At 32.9% G+C, this 27,748-nt stretch overlaps 1 protein-coding gene across 1 annotated transcript in view; it reads left to right on the forward strand.

The window, feature by feature from the left end:
* LOC106110280 (neuronal calcium sensor 2) overlaps positions 1–27,211 on the forward strand; it is a 48,128-nt gene extending 20,917 nt beyond the window's left edge. The window contains exons 2-5 of the mRNA XM_013292044.1: positions 23,197–23,315; positions 23,458–23,601; positions 23,879–24,007; positions 25,149–27,211. Coding sequence (XP_013147498.1) covers positions 23,205–23,315; positions 23,458–23,601; positions 23,879–24,007; positions 25,149–25,325 — 561 coding nt within the window. The 5' untranslated portion in view covers positions 23,197–23,204 and the 3' untranslated portion in view covers positions 25,326–27,211. The remainder of the gene's footprint in view (positions 1–23,196; positions 23,316–23,457; positions 23,602–23,878; positions 24,008–25,148) is intronic.
* Positions 27,212–27,748: the final 537 nt, after the last annotated feature.

Below are 27,748 nucleotides of genomic sequence, written 5' to 3' on the forward strand. Positions count from 1 at the left end.
CTCTGTGAGAATATGTTTTTGCACTTGTAACCCTATTAACTATAACTATAACTTTTACGATAACCGGCAATTCGATGCAACTCACCCTAAGCATCGAAGCGTACAAAATATATCAATACCAGTATTTGACCATAATTGTATCTAAAACTCGTAAAACGCAAGCAATTTTTTTGATACTAGTTGGGGTATAAATACATTTTAAGCGTCAGTATTAACAGAGAGTATTCTGTTGTTCATCATCTAGAAATAACAGATAGTCTAAAAATATGCATTGTTATGTTTCATTTCGGCTAGCTAGAACACACCAGCTGTTGCATTCTTTTTAATCCTCCGCGGAAATCGATATGTTCATTCGTGTTTATTAACTACGGACTGTACGAGCAATTTGATCTCGAAATCGACGTGCATACACGAAGTCATTAATTGCATTTCGATAAATTCCAATCGGACTAGTTTCATGTGAATATATGCAATATTTTCGTATACAAAGAGGTTACTGAACCTTTATTCATACATATTAATGTAAAATTGATACACTGTTGTATTCTTATCTTAGTAATCAAAGGACATGTCCCACCAAATTGGCAATTGTCTAAAAACAATCGAACGTGTTAAATATGTAATGGAAATATAAAATTTTGTTTCCTGATCTGACAGTAACGCCGTTTTAAAGCTATCTGAGCCTCTATCAGCCAGGTGGGACAGGCCCTTAGTATAATATAAATGCGAAAGTTTAGACGGATGAATGGGTGTTTGTTACTATGTGTCTCCAGACTCAATGGATTTCGCTGACATTTAGTACAGACGGATAGTTCTGACAAACACAGGCAACTTACTCAGTTTGTCTTTAATTCCGCGCAAATGGTGTCGCGAGACAAAGCTAGTAAATAGATAAACAATTACTAACACTTAACTACGAATACAGTTCCTAAAAATATATTAATAGAAATAAAAATATGCTTATTAGCATATATCCTATTAGACGCTGTCAACTTTTTATGATCACAGTCCAATTAATTAGCTGTTCCCTCAAAAAGCACTAGTTTTATTTTTAACACGTCGTTGATAATATTATATCTTACTTTGGCAATCAGTGAAACTAACATCAATATCGACATAAGAATATCTGTATATTAATGGTGCATCGCGTGTACTGCGTCAAATTGCAGTAATGCTTGTTAGACTGTCGATTGAAATGCCAGCGAAGCTATCAATTTAATTGACACAAGAATATAAGCAAGACTGTAAAATCATAACGCAATCGACAGTTTAATATTTAATAGCGACATTTCAATAAAATGATGTGAAATGAATGTAATATAGTACTGCATTATGGATATTCTGCTTGTTTTATTTAAAAGTAATAGGCATTCCTCTTTAAAATGAAAGACGAATGAATCTTGCATCTAATTGTTAAACCACTTAATGTTAGTTTACGCTATAGAAAACTGTTACTTATTTATGCAATGAATAGCTTAACGATCAACATCCATAATCATGAGATTTCCAGATATTCTACAAGCAACGGCGGATTAAGAGGCGCCTAAAGGCAAGTACGCTATCGACGAACTTTTTTCGATGATGTAATCAAATCTAAACAAGAACATAACATAAATTATTGTGATGTCTGCGTGAATTTTGTCCATAGGCAATATGGCGTTAATAACTCCGTGCGCGATACATTGTCTTATGCATATGCCTATTTATACTGTCTATTAGAATTTGAACTCTGGCTAAATGTCATAGGAAACAAAAGAATGCGAGATGATGATGATAAATGAGAAAAGGGTTGATAAAACTCACTGTTCCAAACGATAACTGATCTATTGTTTTTAAACTTATTTGTAAATAAAAAAAACTAAGTAGCCTGTATGTTTTTCCAGACTACCCTCTACATCTATAGCAAATTTCATCGAAATCCGTTCAGCCGTTTAGGCTACAAACTCTAACAAACATCCATATAAACTTTCTCATTAATAATGTTTAATATGAAGTATGATTTAATAATTTTAATAGGCTTTTTGAACATGTATTATTAATCGATTTATGTGTGCAAGATTGGGTGCAAGGACATAGGTCCTATTTCGGACGTTTCTGACCCTCTACTAATGAGAATGTCATTGGCATCGTATCCCAATAATCCGATGTGGCCTTCTATCCCTGACCCACTTTTGTTGTACTTGTTTCATCTAATTTAAAATGATGTGGTAAAGATGTTCCATAAATGCAAGAGAGATAAAAAAAAGTCACTAATTCTATCCAAGCAATCCTATAAATTTACTAAAAAAAATACAGAAATCCGTAGGTTAAAAGAGAGAATTCTCGATCAGAGTTCATAAAATATCATAAGTGTAGATGGTCTAATTTAAAGTATAATATGGAGTAAAGTTTCCGTTCCTTGGTAATTAAAAAAAACACATGGAATTAATAATGAAAATGTCTTTGTCCCACAACAGACTTTTATTACATAGATTATAAAACGAAAAAAACAAAATGCATGTTTTATTATTGTTAGTTATTATGAAAAGCTTTTTATAACAACGAACCTTTTGTTAGTACAAGTACGAGGGCTTTGCGTTTTCAGAGTGACCTAAATTTATAGAATGAGGTATAAGTGATTTTTGTTTAGTCCTTTCTTTTTATGGCATGAACTTAATGTAACCTACATTGGGGGACAGAGATGTTGTTTTTTTTAAAGAAAAAGATGTCAAACAAGCAAGTATCCACCGAAATTCGCTAAAACAGCGAAGCGATCACTACCCGTACATGCGAATTTGCAAACATTTTGCCTACCTTTGATCAACCGAGGAACGGACGCACACAAAAAGGAAATTTCCCCTACTTTTGCGTCCTGTCCGCCGCCCAATCCTTTCTTTTCCTTTTAGACTGCAACATACCTTGTTCTGAGATATCTTTCAGATAAGGACCTGAAACAATGATGGAAAATCTCTGTAGAAAAAATGTCAGCAAATGCCTAATCAAATATTTTAACCACGCTCAACTCGTGTTATTTGTCCGGGAATAAAACAGAAAACTAAATTAAAAAGTTATGTCCTCGAGGAACTAGGTCAGTGTGTTTCAGTAAATAGATAAAATATAACTTAAAACGGTGGTTACGCCTAACAATTGTGGCAAGCTCGTAGACCATCGTACGTGAGTGCGGCTAACAAGATTACTTACAGGGCGTTGCAACGTGTCCCAGCCGTGCCGGTGTCACTCTAATTACTTGCGGTTTACGTGTGAGATTTCTCCTCTACGTGATTCTACTCATATATCTCTGGAATATATTGTAAATGATGTACCCTCTAATAATATTCTATCAATTAATTAAATATTACGTTTTACAACAATTTTTAGCTACAATCTATAAGCTCATCGACAAATCGTTAATTCAAAAAAGCGTAACAAACTGTAGACTCTAAATAGTGACATGGTTAAAACCGTCCTCTCATTTTACAGCTAGAAATTCTCATAACATTAAAGTTATGTACGATAAAATATCGGTGGTTAAAAAAGCGATCGTGCGACCACGTATTACTTTGTTCCAAATAAGTTACATTGAAACGAATTCAGACAGCTTGAGTTATATATTGTCTTCTGTCGTGAGGGCTTGTTGTTATTTATCTTTCGGTTTTTAGCTATTTGTATGGTTGCTTACAAAGTTTGAATATACAGGTTAAACTTGTCTAAACGGATCTGTGTGAAATGAATGTAATTTTTAATTTAAGTGGAGTAGGTAAAAACAGTTCATTCATGTTTAAATAAATTTAGTCAGGTTTTCGCCAATTAGAAGTTAAAAAAAATATAAATCCTAGTATTCCTTTCCTTACCTTCTTTCAGTTTCTTCGGGTTGAATTTTCGAAATTTTGCTTTAGTTGTGTAAAGGATTCAGAGTATATTATATAGTGTAGATTTAGTAAGAGAAAGTTTCAAGGTATTGTTACGTAACCATTATACGAAGCAGGGACTGCAGTTTAAGTTTTAATTTTTGTCTGTCCTAAACTGTCTCTAGACTGTATCCAAACCTTGAAAATACTTCTTTGATCAATAACGAAAAAAAATTGACTTCTGTTTTGAAGCCTCGCCTTTCTTCTGTCAGGTCTGTACTGAATGTAAGGAATTTTTCAAAATAAACGATAATATATAAATAAAACTAGTAGGAAAAATATGGAAAGCAATAAAAAAAACAATAAGAGAGACGTTTTTTATTAAAGTAATAATTAAAAATAAAGGAGAGTGGACATTTAATCTATGTAATATTTAGGAAAAAAAATTGATTTATATATTTTAACTCCGTATTAATCGAATTAACAGTTTTAAAACTTTAATGGTGTCGGCAACAAAATGAACACGCCGATGAATTTTATGATAATGGAGGTAAAAGCGAGCGCTAATTTTATTTCATATTGAAAATCCATCAACGTACGGTTTATACAAAATATTATCATAAAAACACTTTGGCATTGATTGTTTGAAGCGCCAATAGACTAATGGTTTGGGTTACGGCTTACCAATCTAGCGGAATTCCATTATTTTTAACAGAAGTTGTTTCAAATTGACTCTACAAAACTAAATTGAACGTTCCATTTTGTTTAAAAATAACTGAATTTGAAATTTTGGCTAAAGTAAATATCATAAAAATATCTCAGTCCTCTTTGGCAAGCAAATAGCTTAAACACTGGTAATAGAGAGTTACGACTCAAAGTAAAGTAGAAATTACACAATTTACAAAGTGAATTCTTGATGAGGTATGCTGGTCGTATGTGAAATATTATTGCAAGGTTACATTAAGTACGTAAATTTGCTTGTAAATTACAAACTTCATACTGAATATTTGAGTAATAATTAGCTACTACGTCGCGGCGCTTCCCAAATTGAAATATGATCTATGAACAAAAGAAATCTATGGTTAGTGACGACTTTTTTTAATAGCAAAATTTTTTATTTTTTTAAACAGTGGATAAAGTAATTTACTTATTAAAACTTTCGTGAGACATTATACTATATAAATTATAACACGGCTAAACTCACGTGATAACATTCGGTGTAGGCACCTACACCATTACTACTACACGGTGCCTACACCGAATGTTATCACGTGAGTTTAGCCGTGTTATAATTTATATAGTGGATAAAGTGTAAAATGTTAGAGACTAAAACCAATATTTTTCCATTAAATATCAGCTTAAAGAGATATATCCCCGAGGCTCACCCAACGTGATCGTGACTAAAGTAACAAGTTTTTAAAAGTGAAGAATAACGCAGGAGAGCGGCGGCTTACCTAACGAAGTTATGTTTTAACGAAGAGGCGTTGATAATAAAAAGCACTCACGCCTGTGATCGTAAAGCAGGGGTGAACTCAGATTACGTATTTTCATTTTACACGACCTTCGGTTTAAATTTCGCGTTCAATTTCCTTTGTGTTTAATTTAAATTTAAGATGTTCTTTCCTCATTGTTGCAAACACAACAAGAATAAATTTGACCTGATACAGTGTCGAGGCCATATGAATTTCACAGTTAAAATTAGACTGCTTACTATAGCTTGTTTTAAATTATTGACACTAATGGCCGGTTTTCCTACACTTAACCATTCAATAGATTTTGGTTCGATACCACGTAATGCGTTTTCGAACTACGTAACTTGAGATTTATCCCGTTAAAACTCAGGACAACCTAACACCAATGAGCCACTACGTAACGATAAAATGAATGGAAACTTCAGAAACCCAGCATAAGTGATTTGTTAGATTTTATTTATATAGTCGAAATCACAAACCAAGAATACCTTAATCTCGTATGTTGATCCAATTATTATTTATTTTAACTCTCAAAATAGATACCTAATCATGGAACCGCAAAATACGTTGACCAAATTACTATCATGTCAAATGGTATAAAATCAACAACAAACATCTGAAGAATTCAAACTGTTTAGAATTTTCGAAAACAAAATAAACGTTCCGTTAAGTCTTGTATGCATAATACATGTAGTCTAAAGCTCTCGACTTTAACCCCAATTAGATGGGGCACTAACAATGAGCTAGGGCGTCGCGTGGGGAAGGAAAATTGAGCATTCTCATTCCAAGTTAATCGATGAGCTGGCGCTCTGGTACCTTTCAACAACGTAAATGCTCTTACTAACATTTCCGTTTCATATATCGCTTTTGACAGACACAGCTTTTCATAATATCACAACAATGTTGTTGGAATGTTCTTATTACAATTGAAATTTACGGCTACATAAGGACTGTGGGCGGTCGGTGCGCATAGGGTGACTGTAATTTAGAGGATACTGCAAACTTCTGTCCGTGTATGGTTAAGGAATGTTAAATAATGGTAAAAAAACGTCCAATTCCAATGGGAAATAACGTTTTTGACTGCGGTAACACGTTTTTAAAGTAAACCATTTTGAGAGCAATATTAAGTTTTAAAAAGCAATAAGTAATGAAAACACAACATTCGTAATTGTAAAATACACACGTGAAGTGGAACGTTTTAATTGTACAGTAATCACATGCAACATTTCAATAGCACTACAATTGTTTAAAGCCAAAACATTTAATGGTTTTAATTACTTTGTAATTTTCTGTAATTGTTGGTAAAAGTTGGGGTTGTGTTAATTTATATTGAGTGTCTGAACTGCAGGTCTTTTTTGTTGGTTTTATATTTTTAAAGATACTATTTTTCAATTATAATTATAATGAATAAAATATTTGTTTCTAAATTAACTAACCATTTTTCTAAAATACAAATAATTTTGCATATTTTCTTTTATGATCAACATTAAATACGAGTATGACCACGTAATTTTACAACCTTCCATCATGCAATTAAATAACGAAACAATAACTGTGGTAACAAAACAAAGGATTAGAAGACTTCAGTAAAATAGTTAAAGTAACTGGGAGCAAAAGTTCAACTAATGTAATTTCGTATTCTCTACACGCGAATGCTTTTATACTGTAACTGGATTGCTCCATTTCTACCTACCTATGCTAGTAACGAGATCTAACTGTACCTTCAAGAACAATATCATCAGACAAAAATAAACAGAGAAAGAAATTTCTCGCTTTCCCAGAGCTGTTATTGATATTCCCTTTGGCGATGGGTATTGAAATAAAACTAATAAAAAATAAGCGTAGTCAACGACTTTTCTAAGGAAACTAAAAAGATATTGGTCACTTTAAGTGCCATTTGCTGTATCGCTTTCCTGTTCATCTTAACTTTTCCTCTAACTGTACGTGTCCTCCCTTCATTCTATTAAAAATAAAGAAAACAGACATTTAAACTTATCATTGCGTACTCCGTGTTAAAATTAAGAAAAACATCAAAGACATAGTATTCGAAAATATTTTCATTTGAAATCAAGTCAGCTCAGAAGAAATCTTATTTCTCGCTTTAAAAGTGTTTAAATCCTATTTTTATAAAGCGTTTTCTTCAAGGACGACACAATTTATTTCCTTTGCCTTACTAAATATCATCATTCAAATTGTCTTTTTGTTGGAAAATCTTAAGTTTTTAAAAAAAATAAAGATGCATCTCGTTAGTAACCAGGTACAGAATGTTATAAAAACACTGCTACTCAATACCATCACTACAGGCCAATTACCAGTTGACATCAGACTGTCTTATTAAAGCAATGGCCGTGACATCTTTCCTTTGTTGTATCAAATCCTGAATGGAGCGACTGTAATTCTGTTACCTTTCCGAACAAAAGCTCTTTAAATTGGCAGTCGTAAGTACGTGAAAGGCACTTTTAAAATATCTGATACGAATCTGAAGAACAGAGGAAAAATTGCTGCGCAATAATCTAATGGAAGAGAATCAAATCTCGTTTGTTCGAGAATTAAGTGAGTATTGACTACGCCTTACTTCGTCTTGCGGACAATGGTGACGTAATTCGATGGTTATTAGTAATTGATTATTGGGTTGGGCGTGTGATAAATATGGCTTTAAGAAATAACGCTGGACTATACTATGACGATATAACTTTATTTATGAGACAAATCTAGAAGTACACTTTGAAAATAAGAAACGTTTTTGATCTTCTATTTTGAATAATCCTCTCATCTTTTACACAGATTGTGTTTTTGATCAGGTGTGGGCAGTGGGGACATGGTTATGCGGAAACATCTGATCATCGCAGTGTAAAATGTAATTTCATTGAATACATCAATTGTTAATATATTTTATCTTTTCAGTCGAAATTTTTCATTGTGACATTTTCGAGAGCACATTTTTGTTTATTTTGTACACATGCCGCCGGCATATTTGTGATGTTCGCAGCCGTGCAATAAGTGAATTGAAATTTTATTCATTACTGTCCGGCATTTCGATAACGGAAATTAAAAATATCAATTAAAAATATGAAACAATTTCAATATGATAATGAAGTGAGTTCGTATGTAGTAAATAGATCAAGCTTATATAGTGCAGCCGTACAAGCTTATTGTATGTTCTGTGCTTAGTTATATCGAATTCCATCTGGGAGTTTGAAGCAATCACGAAGGTATGGCAGAAACTCGATTGGAATCATACGCAGTTCTATTGCAATGATTAGATTGTATAGGTATTTGATTTCAGCAATTCTACAGTGAATTGCGGTTCATTATGTTTGGATATTTCTGTGGATTCAATAATTCGCTTAGAAGTTATTAATTTTGAGATTAGCTTTAGGAAATAAATAAAACACTTTTTACGTCTCTTGTCGTTGTCTTCTTTTCTTTAACTTTTCATTAACCCGTACTTTAATTGTGAAAAAAAAATCTGAGACGTTTTACAATAGATTATTAGCACATAAATTATTACGACATTAAATTAATTTGTATATAAAATACTAGAACGACTATGTTTAATAAGTTTGTAAAACACTGTTTTGTATTAAGTGTAACACTATCTTTTCCTTTCTCTTGTGGCAACTCATTTCAAGGACCTCGTCCGAAAGTTAGGCTTTGATCCAGTTGAGAAAGTTGCTCAATGCCAATGGGTATCGTGCACTAATGATCTATATTGTTATCTAGCTATTTAGTTATATTCTAGAAGCATCGCTTTAAAGTTATGTCGTAGTTCTACTAGTATATTTAACTTCGTTCTTATTCATCTGATATTACACTTAAAGGGGTAAATACGTGATTGTTCCATAACCTAATATTCATCTCATATTATAATGGTGGTGGTTGTTTTAAACAAGTTGTTCGATTTGAGAGGCGTGACACGTTAGCGTTTACGGATCGATAATTTACAAAGGACGATAACGTTCCCGTTTTTAGGCCAGAGCCGGATTTTATCATTCCCAAAAACATGGATTAAAGGCAAGCTATTATACATTTTAGGACAGATATGCGATTATTTCTGTAACGTTTATTATTTTGTTGACATTAATTAACTTAGGTAGATAACTGGTTAGGTAATTAAATGAAAAACACTAATATGATCTTACACATATCTGTAGCTAATTTTCGCGTGTACATTTTAAGTAGTTCGAGTACAATGTATGAATACGAGTCGTTCCGCTAGTCGTTCGGACGTGATTTTAATGCTATGTAATTGCGGCAATAACGCTGTCACCAGTTGGTTATTCATGAAGCAGTAAACCACTGCCGAGGCTGCGACGTGACCCGAATGTGGCCTGCGAACTATTCTCCTGTCCGTCAAAGCTGTGGCGAAATGATCAGCATCGTATGCATCGACTAATAATTAACTCGAATATTTTCTTTCTTCAGTTTAGGCCACCAAAATGCTAGATGGGAATTTGAATAATCTTAAGCTGATGATTCGTGATAGTATATCATTCTCGTGTAACTTTCGTTACAAGTAATTTTCGTCACAAAAGCATCGCTAAAATAGTTAATATTAAACCTAGTCTGCGAGTATTGCATATTCAAATTGAAGGCAACTTACATGTACATGTTAACAAAGATATGTTTAAATTCATTGAACCTTTTCAGATATTAAGTTTTTTATTAAATAACGATTGAAAAAAGCATGTGCCACGATGTACTGCGGACACTTTTATAAAAATAAAAGTTTCTAAATGAAACTCTAACGAGATTGACTCTCGTCACGCTTCCAAATGGAAAAAAGTTGCCTTTCGACGAACTGTAACAAAGTTTTAATTAAATACGTCAATACCAAATTTGACGAAAGACAGATTCAGTCACCAACTGGGATGAAAATAGTTTTTTGTCGACAATTTTCCGGATATACGATTTTTACAAAAATTATACAGTGATACATGTTTGTTTATAAGGGATTGTCTTTTTTCTGTGCACCTCCTCTTCTGTATGTTAAAGGTAGGCAACTCTACTGAAAATGTGGATGTCTATAGGCAGCGGTCACTTCACCATTTTGGCAAATTTAGATGGTCACTTGCTCTTTTGCTACCACATACTAAAAAAAAGTAATTTAACAAATCCGGTTGAAGTGTGAATTTTCATTTAAAAACAATTTAATGTAAACTGAGGACAATATTTGTATAGTGTTGTAATTACAAAGTCTCATCAGTCAGCTGTGAATGTTTTAATAATGGAAGATGAAAACCTAATGAACCGTGTATTTTTATTTGAATTGAAGCGTCGCTGCGAGATATTATCAGACGTTTCTCTCAATTAATTGAACTTTTCATTGAGTGTGATACAATTTTCGATAGCAATAATATTTTTGTTCGGAGAAATATTGTATGCTGAATGACAGCAATTTATACTAAATTGTACTTACAGATTTACGTTAGAGTTATGTACACCGATGTCTGTTTAACTAATTTTAGAATTCTAGTAAACGTAAAAATGTGCTGCCACTACTCTAATTATTGCGCGATGTTTTCTCCCTATTGCCCAAAATCGTAATCGAGGGCGAGTAAGCATGTTTATTAATCAGTATAACTTTAGTAGATTTCTATAAAAAAATAAACATCGTATCTGATAAACTACGTCAGGACCTATATGGTGTCGTATAAATTTATGCTCTAAAGCTTTAAGGTACTTAACTTGAACCCCATCAACATTTCGCTTCTATCACCGAAGTTTAACATTGCTCGTAAACGAAACTCTATTTCATATTCGTTTCGCTCTCGTTTTTCATACAGCATAAACATATTCGGGTTAATAGAGACATTTAGGACTAAATAAATTTACGAAGGCCCATGAACTCATTACATTACTCTTGATTTTAAGCCCTTAAAGTTAATTTTATAGTGCTAGTAAAATAAAACCAGGACCTAAGTTTTAGATTAAATTATACTGCAGTTAAAAGCGACACAGTGTAGTCTATCCGGTGTACTTTGTCCTATTTTCGCTCGACGCAATGTGATGTAAGTCGACAAGAGTAGTCCAGGGAGACTAATTTTTCCCGACATGTGCTCATTCAGGCCATCTCGAGCTACGCTTTTCCGCCGCTTATTGCACTGAATTACTTAAGGAGCTAGTCGTCTGAACAGTATTCTCTGTAGCAATTCAAAAAACCGTGAAACTGTTTAATGTCGTTTAATAGGAATAAATCGATATCTCTAAAGTAATATTTAATAGTGAATAATCTTACTAAAATAATTTATGCGAAAGTACAAATGGATGCTTGTGATAGGTTTGTGAAAATTTGATGTAAGGAAAAGCAAATCAGTTAGGTGTCCCTTTTTATATTTATATTTATTGCTCCTATGTTGAACTAGCCACTATTTTTAATTCTAATAATTTTATGTCAAATATCTTTATATGAATTGCACACAACTGATACGCGATATTTCACGCTACATAAACTATTCGAATAGATTTTATTATCTTTAAACTTTGCTTATATAGAGTCGTAATACTTGATAGGGATTATTTGAAATATCGGGATCGCAGACGGCCTTGTGGGCTTATCGGTACAGAGCGTCTTCATCTGCTCGACATGGGTTATTGTCTGTAACATAATTAATCATAGAGTTTAATAATGAACCTTTGACCTAAGCGTGTCTTTGTATTCAGTGATACTAATCGTATTAGTTAATGAGTTTCATGTTCTAGATTACTATCAATGGGACTGCAAACATAAGGGAATAATTAATTATTTTACTAACATAATCAAAGTAAGTTTATCAATACGTATAGTCAAAACTATTTTCGATGACACGGGTGTTACTAAGGCTAACACTTAGGCAACTTACTAAGTTATTTTTTTAATTTTTCGGAGATAAAATTGGGGTCAAAGTCTAGTAAAACAGACACGACAGTTAAAGTAATAATACCACGAATACTAAAATAGTATCAACATTTCAGTCTCTATACTTCAAGGCGAAGTAAGCTTTAATATTTTACAAAGCTTTGTACTTCGTGGAAACATCTTTAGAAAATTGAATCGAATGTTATGCATTTCTATACATCTCTTTCAAGCTACATTACCTTGATTTTTCATATCTGAATATTTTGATGAAGATTATGAGAGGGATTAAATAAATGTATATATACGAGTTTCCGGTTTCGGAAACCCATTAAGCTAGGGTTGTATCAACATTTATATTGATTAAGGTTTTTAAATTAAGGAATTTCAAACTTTTTAATCGGAATAACAAAACATTATTTTAACATCGATAATTAAAATAACACAAGTATAGCTAAAAAAGAACTTGACGGTGGTATCTATAAGTTGTTTTTGTTCTTGGAAATATTTGAAAGTGAGCCAAGAAGTTTGTAGTTTATATTTCCGTATGAACAGAATGAAGTTAAAGATACGGTAACATACCATCAAACTACTCAAAATCATGTAGAAGAAAAGAAAGAAGGAAATTCATTTATTAAAAAAAAGGTGTAATACAGTATATCATGGTAAAAATATTAAAAACTCGTACGTGACGGAGAATCTTAGTAAAACAATTTTCCTTTTTGAAATAATAACAGGTATTGTATTCAATTTGTTAACTAGCTTTAGCCCGCGACTCCGACCGCAAAGAGTTTTAAAAAAAGTAAGTAGCCTATGTATTCTTCCAGCTATTTAGGTGTCAAACTCTAACAAACGTCCATCCATATATCCTAAACTTTTGCCCTTATAATTTTAATAAAATTAAAAGATAATATTTTTAACTTTGTATTAAAGATACCATTTTTATAATAAAATAAAGAATTTTCTTTAATAACAGCAATAAATGTTACTGTATCATAAAACATTGCGCACATCTTTCTTAGTACTGAGGCATTAGGACCAGTGATTATTATTTATATCCGGCACTTCAATTTACTTAAGAGGGAAAAACATTAACAATGAAGACGAGAAAAGACGCCTATTCCTATCAAAAGCTTTTAGAGAAATTAAATAAACGATGAAGACTAAGATTTGCTTTGAGCAGTTCTTTCAAAACACACGGAACGCACGTCAGTCGGCTAATATTCAAATTGGATTTTTTTTACCATGCTTGTTACTGTTGGTTTCCACTGCTGTGATACCGGCATCAAAAGACTTTAATTTTACCTTTAATTGGAATAGTAGACAAGCAATATTTACAGCAATATTCACAGTTAGTAAGTCTTCCGTTTACCAATCGTTTTATTTCTTTTGCTTCTTGGAACATCAAAATAAGGATACTTACAATATTGCTGTAAACTGTGGCCCAAAATTAACATATTCAATACGTGTTCTATTTAATATTATGTACGTATTCGCAGTGAATATTTGAAATCACTTACCGCAAATAACAGCTTGCTCAGTTTGCCTCCACTCCTATAAAAATAAAATATATTGTTTGAGAATGTATTTTTAATATGCATGTAATGGATGACGTATATAGATTGGATAGCTATACATAGAGTATGATGTGATGAACGGTTATGTGGAGAAGAGCATGCTTTGTGTAATAAAAAATAAAAAAAATATTTAAAATACTGGTAACAAAAGAAAGGCGATGCTTTGTCTCGTAACCGGCTGATGATCTATAATGATCTACTTTAATGAGAAACTACGTTTCGAATTTAAAAGAAGATACCGTAGTGGACTATCATACTAATATTAGAAAGATTAGATGAATGGATGAATGTTTGTTAGAGTTTGTAGCCTTAACGGCTGAACGGGTTTCAATAAAATTTGATTCAGATGTAGAGGATAGTCTAGATGTGTTCTACATAGGCTAATTTTTTTTTAATTCCACGCGGAAGGAGTCGCGGGCGAAACCTAGTTTACATAATAAATTAATCTTAGGTTACTCGCCGATAAGCTTTCTTATAATTATATTGAAATCGATACAGTAGTTTTCGAGTTTTTATGGATATTTAGTAGATTGTAATATATTTTATTACAATCTACTAAATATCCAGGTTTTCACCTTACTTTATCTTTGCCAACATAGTAATAAAGACTTTTTCATCCACCACCACTTTTTAATACACTTACCCACATACCAGCTTTAGCCCAAAACATATGCAAGTAGCCTATGTGTTCTTCCAGATTATCCTCTACATCTATGTCAAATTTCATCGAAATCCGTTCAGCCGTTTAGGATACAAGCTCTAAATCTTAGTAAGGTAGTAAGGCTAGGTAAGATTTAGGAGGAATCTCATGGAACGAGAAGCATGTTAGCTATGAGTGCCGAGGTGTACAGGTAGAGGTAGACCTAGAAGTGGATGGATTGCGTGAAAGGTGACATGATCAATGAGATGACGGAGGACAGAGATATTTGGAGAACAAAACCGGGCGCGTCGATCCTACTGGATTAGTATTAAGTGAAATGACGACTTACTTAGTTAAAAAATATTTTTACTTTTAATGTTTTAAAATGCATTCATTGTACATTGGAGCAAAGTCAACAAGTAATGTCGTCAGCACCTGCTGCCACATATTTTATTTAACAACCGGGCAATAAAATTGTAATCAATAAAACGCAATAAAAATAGATTTACGGCTCAATGCGAAAACGGTGTTTAAAAAAACGAAATTAGTCGATTTTAGTTATCCATGTGGAAAGATATAGACAAATTGTATTAGTTGTTTAAAAAAATTGTAACTTCAAGTAGAATATAAGTACTAGTATAAACAATAAAAGATAGGATCAAAATTAATCAAAACAAATAAAATATCTTGTTACTCCACTTTGAGAAATATTTATGACGCATCTCAAATTATTGGTACTCGTACTTCTCTTTAAACCGTCTATCAATTCATATTCTAGAATATTCTTTAAATAGTTTGATTTGCCGATAGGATGTAACAACTAGAATATATCTTAAATAAATTACCCAAACTTTTCTGTTAAGTTACATTTTACGAACAACCAAACTTGAATTCCTGCCAAGAATCCGATAGAACACAGTATTTCCGTTTCTATTTTGTTCTTTTTCTTATATCAACTCGACTTGATAAACGTTTGACAAGATAATGTGATATAAATGTGATAATTTTTGTAGCTGTTTAGAATAAAACTTGTTCCCTTGCATGAAATTATGAAAATTTTATTTTATTGTTTACATTTGTCAAATTATCAATTGCAAGTGTCAAAATGACATGACATGATGTTAAACCATGGCAACCTTGCTTCCTTGATGTTGGCAACAATTTATGGTCTCTTTCCCACATTAGGATTTTATCCAAAATATTTACCCCTACGTTTAATGGCGTAAAAATATATACCCTAAAGCGTGACGTAAGTGTAGGGCTTTTTGTTAAAAAAAGAGTTATTCGAAAATATGCTGTAATTGCTGACATCTTAGGCAACAACGAAGTATGTGTTTACACTTTATTATAATAGTATAGATATAGATAATTATTAAGGTTTTCAATGAAATTATAATAAAAGTGAACGCGACTTCTTATTTCTACTTTCTCCTTAAGGGACTATTCCTTTTCATTCAAAGCGTGTGTCATTTATACATTTGAATGAAATGTTTTAACTGTAATATGTGCAGCTGAATTCAATGTATTGAATAGAACTCATGGGAGCTGTATACAATTCAATTTATGCACGAATAGGAACAGAGAAAAGCGTTCCATATCAGTGGACATGCACTCAGCGACGATTGAACTCTCTACTGGGCAGGCAGTAACATCTCGAACTATGTCTTAATTTACTGCAGTGTAAAGATTCTAAAAATGATTACTTATTTCTTGTTAATTGTCACGCATAAAGTTATCTCGTGACCCTATTAGCAGTTTCCTCAATATTCGTATTAAAGACGTCACTATAAAATGTTAATGTTCTACTAAAACCATGCACTATAAAAACTAAAATAATCAAACAAATTGATTTGTGTAAAAATAAATAAAATCCTTAAAAGCAACTCGTAAAAAAGCAAAGTGGCAGTCATTTATCTGTAACACGCTCCGAAGACATTATGCAGTGCCATTATCTGAAATCTCTCATGCCAAATATAACATGCAAATATCCGGCTTAGTATGCGAAGGCACGTTCTGCCTTCTCTCCGTTGTCCCGTCAATCCGGCGTCACTACGGTTGTCTTACCTTCGGACTTTATCGTAAAACTATTTCGGTCTATAGCCAGTATACCGCGCCGCGTCTTAATCTAATCTATTTTTCTTCTGCGTTCTGAAACATCTTAAAATAGCTAACGAATCGTTTTATATGACGTAATACGGACGCCGGTAACCACATTTATAACTAGCATATACGAGGAAGGAACCGGTCATGCGGACAGTATCCGTAATTCAATTCGATTTAGCCTTCGGCCGAACTTGGGGCACACTGTCACCAGCGTCCGTTTCGGAGCAATTTCTACAAAATCGTATCGGCGTTTAGGTTTAAGTGCTGACTTGCACGTTGTTTCGTTATTGGTTTATTGAGAATATTACATTCGGGAACTATGTTCGTTTACATTCGTTCTAAATTTTTAATATCACTTAAAAAATTTAACCATTTATTTAATTTCTCTTCCCAATTTGATATTGTAGGAAGTATCGAGTTGTAAGTGATGTCACCAGTCTCCTTTGTAAGACATATAGTTGGGTATCGCGTTGGAGTTTACTTCCGCCACTTAACTTTAATGAGCTTATAGTTTGATGGATATCATAACCTAGAGAGATTATTAGGTTAATAAGGCGTAGTAAACACGAAGTGATACTCTTAAAGGTGTTTATAATATCACATTTAGTTATTCGATTCGGAATCAATAGCAGTTATAAATACAAAAGTAACTTACGATCCCTGTTTATTCTTTTTAATTAGTTAAATATTTTCTTATAAGCTTAAATAATTATAGGCCGTTGAATTAAACAAAGATTAATCTGGAAAATTATTTGTTTTAAAAATAAATTCATTTTCAACATAGAAATCAATGGTTTTCGTATTTATTATACAAGATTTCATGGAAATATAAAATTGTTAAATACGTAAGTGCTATTTAGCCGCGATCGAGGACACTCCTGAGCCTATATTTTGTAGTTATAATATTTCAGTTACGATGGACGTTTGTCGTGATTATCATCTCTCGCTTCGTTGTTCGTCTTCCACTTTGTGTATGCTCAATGAGTTAGAAAACTGATAGAGCAATATGTGGACATTCTGGAAGTCTGTGTGGGTGACACAGTAGAAGTTACGCGCAAAGCCGTCCTTTTACATTGATATTGTAATATTGCGTACAATTATCGAGGGAAAGTTCAGAAATATGGGATTTTTTTACATTATATGTTAATTCATATTTCAACAATGAAATATATTTACCATAAAACTTGATCAATAATATTCTTCATTGTTGTATTTTAAGGGCTGTCACACAGACATCTTTAATGATGGGTGTCCTGCAGCTGTTTCCTGTTTTATAATGTAGTTTTTTTTTACTATTTATCTTAGGAAAAGCAAGGTAAAATTGATTTAGGTCTTACTTTAGGCAATATGCCAATATTTGTTTATTTTATTACTGTTTTACAATTTGATGTTAAAAACATAATTCATCAAGACGTCAATTTAATCAGTTCTTATTTGAGTACATCGGGTTTTGATAAATTAAAAGCGTGATGCCGCATTTTTTGTGAAAACCTGTCGGAGCTTTAATTTATCAGATTACCCTTCACTCCCCCTAAAGATAACTTCATTGAATATTCTTCGGTCTTATCGAGACTGTTCGATTTTTGTGATGAACTTAATTTTAGGTATTTTCATTTACTTTAAAAAAAAAGTTGTTTTGCATTGGACGTGATTAATGTAATTTAATAATATTAATAATTTAATTTTGTTGTACATACAATCATCCCTGAAATTGGATAACACGTAGTCCCATACAACGAGTTATTTCTGTATGTATATACAACCGTATATTCGTAAATAACTAAGGCGATTCCCACACTTGAATCTACAAACGGCTGATCATAAACACGAACTCTATAAGTTTGACCAACTTAATTTTAATCTTACATAAAATCATTATGAAGGTTGCTTTTGAATGCCCAACACCATGCGAACTTTTACTACAAAGCACTTTATTTTTTGTAATTTCAATATTCAGTACGCAGAAGTCATGCTAGATTTCAATCAGAACGACTTCACTTTGCCATACAACTACGCCTAAAAATAACCATCTGAAATCGCGAACTAGGGTTGCTACTATTCCCTAAACAACCACTAGAGATCCTTTTTCTCAAATACAAGCACACTATTTAGACAATTTCAATACTCGATTATTAGGTAATGATCAATTTACCCACTAAACTTTGTAAAGATAAATAAATTTTGCAGGTTATTTTAGTTGTAAAGTTAAAATGTAAAAAACATATTTATATTAAGCATATTTATATATGCGTAGTTATAACTTTTACTAATCACAGTATTGATGACCATAACGAAAATTAATATTCGGAATGAAAAAAGATATCGCAAGCTAACAATTTTCAGTAAATTAACTGCAAATACGGTTAACTAAATCTATGTCTGGCATTCTCATTCCCGTGTAATATATCTAACTTAGGTTCTCTTACATCAACAACTCTACATATTAATTTAAATTTAATTATTCATAGCTTCTCGCTTCGTACTGTTTGCTTTCAATATAGTTGAAGTCTGCCACACACTATCAGTTCCACTTTACAACTCCGTGTGTGTGCACATCGCACGTTCAAGTGAACGCAAAGTGTACATTGTCAATTACGACACGTGTTCTGGTCTAGGACATGACGACGTCGATTTAGTCCTTGTGTTTGCTACGTGTTTGCTACAGGCACAAGTAGTTTGCATACGATCTTCTAGATTTATGTACACAACTTGTGCAACATTACTCAATAACTAAAACCACAGTTTCAATTTTGTTTTTAACTGTGTTGTATAAAATATTATTATTTTTTTAAACCACTTAAATAAAATCGATGAAAACCGTACAATTTCTGTTACGAATACTCGTTTGTATATCATAAACGTTAATCCCAGTGCCGGCGAATCCGGGAAATCAGTGCTGGAATAACAGTGAAATGGTAAAATTTAATTTTTAATGATCGTCAGATGTCAGTCATACTGCTGTAACTTTTAAAGGCGACCGAATTAATTGACGTCATCACTAGTGCCACATTTGACCTTATAAATCCATTAGGTATAAATTAATCATAAATTTACCGTCACGATACTCTAGAGGTTTTGTGTTCGAGTACCAAGGACAAACAATTGGGCATGACGGCGTAACGCCTTCAATGTAAGGACTTTATAATAAGAAAAGATAAAAAAAACAAAGCCTTAATAACTGTTCTTAACATTTTATATAAACTATATTAGGCGGGACTGTACATATAACAGGAATGTACAGTCACGGAAAACCACCGTGGTGCGCTTACAGAAAAATGGCTTTGTTCCTTGTAATAAGTCAAACTTCACCTCTTCTTACAAATAAGCAATATCTATCCCACGACAGTTTAATAATAATAATCAATTAGCTTTTTTTCGTTAAGAGATATATAAAAGCTGCGTCCTATTGGTTATTGTTCTGCGTCGTTGTCTCAATGCGTACAAAACTTTCGTACTAATATAGCTTTAAACATGAAACACCACCACATTCCCTGATAGTACAATGATAGTACATTCGCAGTAGCTAGTGGTAATTAATTTTATTACAAACTAGCTTTCGGCCGCGACTCTGTCCACGAGGATTTTAAAAAAACAAAAGAGAGTAGCCTATGTGTTCTTCTCGACTATACTCTACATCTATGCCAATTTTCATCGAGATCCGTTCAGCTGTTTTGACTACAAACTCTAACAAACATCCATCCATCTAAACTTTCGCATTTATAATATTATATGAATATGAATATAATAAGTAAGATAATTACAAATAATTGATAATCAAAATCAAGTAAACATAACTCCCCTTATTAAATTTCATTATTTACTTGATCCTATATTTTAGACAGCACTATGATGAAATTCCTTTTATGAAAGCTCCCTAAATTAAATACCAGGTATGACATTATGAAAACATTTCCTTGGAAGTAACTGAAAATGGAATTTAATAAATATCATTGTAACAGTTTTGCTGAGATTTGTATACTGAATGGTATTTTAATTTTAGTTGTTTACGATTGTTTAAACTTTATCGTCCAGTGGTTAATTTAACATACTTGTTTTGGATTCAAATTGCAATTTAAACAAATTTTTAATCCATAGTTATGTGAGATACAAAATGTAAAACTATTGTTTCCTGTTTGCTTGCTCTTGTCACGTGAAGTTACTAAGTCACAGTACAGTTAGTAAGTACATATCTATCTCAAAGTGTTCTTAAAATATTAACATCTCACGATGTTTCATGTTAACTTTACTTCGTATGCAGTTGCATTCTGCAGATATAAGTTTATACTTCGAATATTTAAGTTGCCATGTATATAACTGCTACATATGTAAACATACAACAGTCAAAGACAAAGTACACATGATAACTTAAATTAAGTTAGTATCGTTTTATGTCACAGCTTATAAGTGTCTTGGGTAATATTTTGCTATATTTTCAAAAGACAAAAAACACATTTTTCAAATAGGTATCTTATGCATGTAGCCGTTGTGAGAAGTGGCTACAATGTAAAATACGTAGCACACGTAATCCGAGTTGAATATTTCACTACGCGGCGAAAGAAAGCAAGATTTATAACATTGGCTTTTCAATGTAATCTCACCTAGAGACAAATCATCGTAGCCGTGAATGTTCTGTTATTAGTTGCTGGTTTATACTACGGTGATAAATCGTCATAACAATTACCAATTTCAAATGTAATAAAGACATACTATTTGATATTTTTTGAGAAATAAGGAAAATTTATGCCTGGTTTCGAATGTAGGTATATGGCTTTGAAAACCGGCTCATCAGCAGTCAATAAAGACTCAAATTGTGCCGGTTTTTGTATAGGAGGTACATGGAAATTGCTTTTAACTATGGAAAATATTTTTACATTTTAAGAGGATAGAGGCAATGTGAAGAGCCTCTGCGATTTTGTAAAAAAAATCCGATTAGTGCCATTCAATCATACAATATTAGCTATCGCCCGCGATTCCGTCCGCGCGGAAATTAAAACTTAATTATTATAGTATATTCGTTCTACGTGCATGCCAATTCTCATTCAGATCCATACTGTCGTTCTAAATATACCTAGAAACAAACATACATCCAGCCAAAGTTTTACGTATAATTATTAAGACAAGAAGTAGGATTTTCAGGGCGGTATACAATTGCCAAATTTTGTTATTTGCAGTTCCATGATCACGACACGTCGAGTCTATCGATGGCGTCATATTTAAATACACACATTAATATATTCATCTAACCTTATTTACTCCTACATAATGTCCTTAATACAAACATTATGCAAATATTCTAACGAGAGGCGCTTCTCGGCATATCATATTTTTGTTTAATGAATGAGGCAACACCTTAACACACTTATTAACGATAATTTTTCCTCAATAAAATCGAATCCCTTGTAATTATTAGACATATTTAAAGGATGGCTACATATTGGCGATTGTCTGACATGATTCAGATACTTTCTAGTGGTAATTTTCTAAATGCAAGATTGCGATACCTTAAAGATAAGCCTATGCCTGTTAAGTCAAATCTCATGACTATTTTTACGGTATCCCAGTTAATAATACGTGGCAAAAAATACTTCTTTTTAAGTGTTATCTATTTTTTCTTAATATCGAATAAAATGCGCATCTCATGTATTGAGGCTATTTAAATATTTTAGATAAACGTATGGCTGTTTATTCATTTGCCACCTTGTACTATAAGGAAAATTTAAATAAATAAGAGTTTTGTATAAAATCTATCCTGAAGAGCTTTTTATTTTCAAAGAGAGAACGCGCGCTCTTAGAGCATGTTCAAATAAAACTTACATATACAAATAAAACTCATGTAACTAACATGAAGTTTCCTTTGTTGTCAACTCGTTATAGCACTTTATTGTTAGTTCCCTATACTTTATTTAGTTATTTCTAAACAAATTTATCCTAGTTTAATAAGTAAATAACTGTAACTTTGTAACGTGTTGCAAAGTTGTGCGAATTATACGCTGTGTTGATATCTACTAAGATAAAGACATAACTTGGACAGTAAAAGGAAAGGATGAAAGGAGACTACATGTGGCAGAAATGCGAATACTAAGATGGATGTATGGGGTAACACAAATATGTAAGATACGAAATTAGCATATTACAGGAAGTTTGAAAGTAGCCCCAGTGGTAGAGAAGGAAAGGAGTAAAATATTAGCAAGGTATGGGCATGTTATGAGGAAAGATGAATCGCATGTTACAAGAACGTTAGTTATGAGTGTGGAAGGGTACACCGGTAGAGATAGACCTAGAAAGAGAACGATGGATTGCGTGGAAGGTGACATGATCAAAAAGTGAGTGATGACTGAGATAACCTGTAATATAGCTACGTGAAAGACAAATACTGTTACGCCAACCCTTAGGGAGTAGGATAAGGAGGAAGATGATGACGATGATGACTATGTTGGTGATGAACTAGTTATAACACACCAAATATTCTTATCTTTGCTTTTCTAATAGGAGGCATAACAATAGACTATCGGTAAGTCAGTTTCAGAGTGAAAACCAAAGGTTAGTTTGTGTCGTCACAAACTGGAGCGATCTTTAGTTTTACGTTTACATTTTAAACAGTACCCATTGACTTTGTTATATCGTCTTATTGTTAGTAATTTTATTCTATATCTGACATTTTTGGAGTCATTCCTAACCCTGGCGATGACCTAGACATTAAAATTATCTGTTTAAACCAACACACATTCTTTCATTGTTACAGAAGTCAAAATGGGCTGCTTCGTCAGTAAAGATAAACTCACCAAGGAGGATATGGATTTCCTCAAAACTCATACATCTTATGACGAGACTACCATCAAAGAATGGTACAAGGGATTCAAGGTAAAGATAATTCTACGTGTAATGTGAAATTACGTATAAATCATAACCCTGTGTCAGTGCAAGGATGCATATGCCTGGATTGCACACATTTATTAAAAAAGTGTTTATCATAATTTAAAATCGCATATTATTTTAATTACAGCAAGATTGCCCCAACGGGCGTCTGACGCCGGCTAAGTTCGTAGACATGTATAAGATGTTCTTCCCGTCCGGCAATGCCGTCGAGTTCTGCGACCATGTTTTCCGCACCTTCGACATGGATAGGAACGGATACATTGATTTCAAGGTATCAGTTCAATATAGGAACGCCATTAATCCATATGAAGCGATCCATTACACTGCGATGTTTACATTTATTATTGAAATGAATCTAATTAGTTTGACTTTGATGAGCAAACAAGCTGAGCTTAAATATTAATTCTATTATTTTGTACCAATCTGTTAATTGCGCAGCGCCATCTATTGCAATATTTTGCTTTATTTAACCTTGCGAGATGTTTGTTTTTTGAATGCTAACAGACTGTTGGGTAATCGCCGTGTATCGAAATTTATGTTTGTTATAGGAATTTCTGCAGGCGATCCATGTTACCTCCAGCGGAACCCCCGAGGAAAAGCTTAAGTGGGCTTTCCGCATGTACGATGTCGACGGCAACGGTGTGATTGACATCCAAGAAATGACCAAGATCGTCCAGGTTAGTCGACGATACAAACTATGTGATTAGACAACATTTATTTCCGTAGAGTTCGTCCCAGGGAACTCTTCATAAAGATATTCCTGAATGTCATCATTCAAAAAAAATCTCCCTTTTTCCCATTATTAGACTTTAGTTAAATCAGTTTTTACAGAACTTTTTTACGATTTTGCACTGGAATCGTGCACATGTACACCAAATTATATTATTTTAACTATTTACTTAACAAATAAATAGAATGAAGCATTATATACAAAGTAATACAACTCTGTAGGCGGACGTGACAGCAATTCGCAAATGGATTGCTTGAACTGAATCCTCAGAAATTAATTTAATTATTGAATTCGATCAATCGTAATTATGGCACGGCAACGGATTATTAACAGACATTTTGACACATTTCTAACTTTAATAAACTTTTGGTCCTATATCAAACTTAATTGAATTACATTTTTAATATCAACTTGTCATCATATTGCGATATTGTGATTGATTCAATAGACTTCCTTTCGTTTGAGTATAAATGCCAACTTATTTCTAGGGTTTAGAAGTTTAGAATATTAAAAACTGAAAAAAAAAATCATTGAAATTCGAAATAAGTTTTAATGTGTGCTTAGTGGAGACATAGGGTATAAAACTCAGGTTTTTGAATCTTTCACCAGCACCATTGTTCTTACGAACTAAAATAATTGCGTCTCAATAGGAAAAATAAGTAATATGTTAGCGATTCTCTAAGAATTCTAACAATTTTTTAAAATTACTGTCATAGTTAAAGGAGCGGGGGTCGAACCCAATGGCTTTCAAGGACGTAAATAACAGAATACTTCTTTACTGCGTAGTTGACTGATCTTGAAATCTTTGATTGTAGATTCAATATAAGCAATCGACATTAAGGGACTGTTTTAGACACAATAAACGACTCTCGTGGCCGGAATTCCAGCTAAGCTTAACTATTCGTCAGTATATTTGGTTCTATCGATCATGAAATGTGTTTTAAAATTTAGTAACTAGAGCTTTACATCATTTAAAAATACGTCAACTAAACGCTAATGAATCACTAGGTAATGACAAAATAAGTGGAAACTTCAGAAACCCAGTATCAGTGCGGCAGTTAATCAAATAATAATTCTTTTAATTCCAGGCGATCTACGACATGCTCGGCGCTTGCTCCAGCAACCGGCCGGCTGATTCCGCCGAGGAGCGCGCTAAGAATATCTTCGCGAAAATGGACGAGAACAACGACGGCCAGCTCACTCAGGAGGAGTTCCTCAAGGGCTGCCTCCAGGACGAGGAGCTGTCAAAGATGCTTGCGCCCTAAGCTGGCGTAGCGCCACACTAGCCGCAGTCCGGTCGCACAAAAACACTTTTAATTTGTATTTAGGTAAGCGATAACCCGACGGCGTTCACTTGCACAACCCTATATATTTGAAGATAACGCGACATCTTTCGTCATCTTTTCGGTACTGTTTTCGATTGTATATATTATCAGTCAAAAATTTATGGTAACAAAAAAAACAATGAAAAACCGTAATTCGTTAAAATAACATTAAAATGACATCTCTATGGAACCAATGATAATATAAAAAGAATTACTACAACACCATCCCTAGTGTATGGGACGCACAAAACTTATTAATTATCTTGGATATTTTTATTAAAATAGACGCATTTCATGTGCCATATTATGAGTGAACATAGTGCCGCTGTCGGATTATCCAGATCGGGATCTCATTACAGTAACCGAAACGTAATATTTTTCATTCTGTTACGTCACCGGACTGTTTTATCGGGATAAATGTATTCTATGTCTTATGAATCTTCATTGTGCTGCACATTTGTCAATCTTAATTTATTTGTAAGGAAACAATTAGCGTTACATGTAAGGGGAGAGGATCAGATTGTATTTAGATCATACAGATATATGTTTTCACACGAGATGGGACTCACCTGAGAATGCATTACTGATGTTGTTAAGACGCAAATTTATGCTACTTTCACACGAAGACAGTAAACGGTCAGACATTATTTGTCAATACAGAGTCCCTAGCCCTCGGTATTTGTAACATCATTGTCAAAAGTTAGCTAACAGCACATCAACAAATATTATAAAAAACAAATTAGTACTGTTCTGTCCCATTGCTCTATACCTCTGTGCGGACTCGTGTGAGACTATAACTACCATGACGGGTGCACTTCGACTTACCGTTAGCAATCTGATCATCTCCGTTGATGGTTAAGTCTAATTATGTAACTTTAACCAAAAACTTATTTATTAATAAGAAGCGTAAATAATAACGTCAATATTGGTGTATATTCATGTTCATTATTGGTGTTTTCATCTATTCGCGAAATTTTATCCATCTTGTATGGGTTAAGTTGTAAACTGCAACCCTTTAGATTAAGCAACTTCCAGTTTTAATTTAATGCTTTACCAAATAACATGTCGTATAGTGCTCCAAGATTTTTTTTAATTAATAACTCTAGGTGTATTTAAGTATTTAAACTTATCTATAACGTCATTTCCTTCTGTTCTGCCTACCCACTACTGTGCCTTCTAGTTCTCTGTACAAATAGGTTATTCAGTACTTTATTTATTTTAAACTTTAAGCCTTCCCTAACTATCTATTTAACTCTGTACATTTATAAATGAAAGTCATTTTTAGTTTAATAATTTTATTAACAAGGTGTACTTAAGTTAGTTTCTGGTCATGAAAATTTTACTGATTAAAATTATGTTTTAATACGCGCTTACTTTTAAGATCTTATTATTACAGTTTTCAGTGCAGTTGGAATCAATTTTAAATATAGATCAACGAATTTGATAAATTTTGTATGACCTTGTACCACACAGAAACATCTGGTTTAACAAGCTTATTGTAATGTCCTCTCCGCAGATAGAAGAAATCTGGTTCCCATACGGTGGTAAATAATTTTGTGAAATATTTAAAATTAATATTCTGCACTGAAAATTAATAATTTGACCAATGGACATTCCATGTTTTATATTAATTGTAATGTATTACCTACTTTAGTGTTTGGAATGAATTTATTGTTCTTTCTTTGTAAAACTTTTTTCACTTTTTATTTATTTTACATGTTTAATATTAAATTTACATTTTCGGAATATTTTACAGCTCGGTTTAATAGAAATTATATTATCTGTGCGTAACAAGTAGAAATACGCATTACATTTTACTTTTCTGGGGTTTTGAATTTCGAATCTAAAGTAAATTCAATTACAAAAATGTTTTTCAAAAATGATAAAAAACATACAATATCCTATATACCGTATTGAAATATGTTATTATTTGTTGTATTTTTAAAATGTTTATTTAATTAGCTTTATGTTTCCGCTAAAACTTTAAAGTAAAGAACGTTTAATCTCAAACTCAACTCATTTTGATAGAATGAATCATGCGACGCGTGTATAACGCTATCCAAACTTAATGGCGGCTCGGATCTTTACACAACACTGCGCAGAACATTACATGTCGACAGGGCTGGGGTCGCCTTATAGGAAGTTTCCTCCAACCGCAGTGTGCCGAACGCGCAGACATGCGCTCTCTGGCTAACTATGAGCCGCAATAATTTTTGTATTTAATCTTATCAAGGATACGATTAAGGGCAACAAAAGGACTGATGCACAAGAAGAGGGATCAATAATACTCATCAATGGTGTACCCGCTAACAGGGTGTTGTTTAACATATCACGAAATGGCATTCGAAAGAAAAAACTGAGAA

The sequence above is a fragment of the Papilio polytes genome, unplaced genomic scaffold, assembly GCF_000836215.1.
Source record: "Papilio polytes unplaced genomic scaffold, Ppol_1.0 DF820711.1, whole genome shotgun sequence".
In the NCBI taxonomy this organism is placed as follows: Eukaryota; Metazoa; Arthropoda; class Insecta; order Lepidoptera; family Papilionidae; genus Papilio; species Papilio polytes.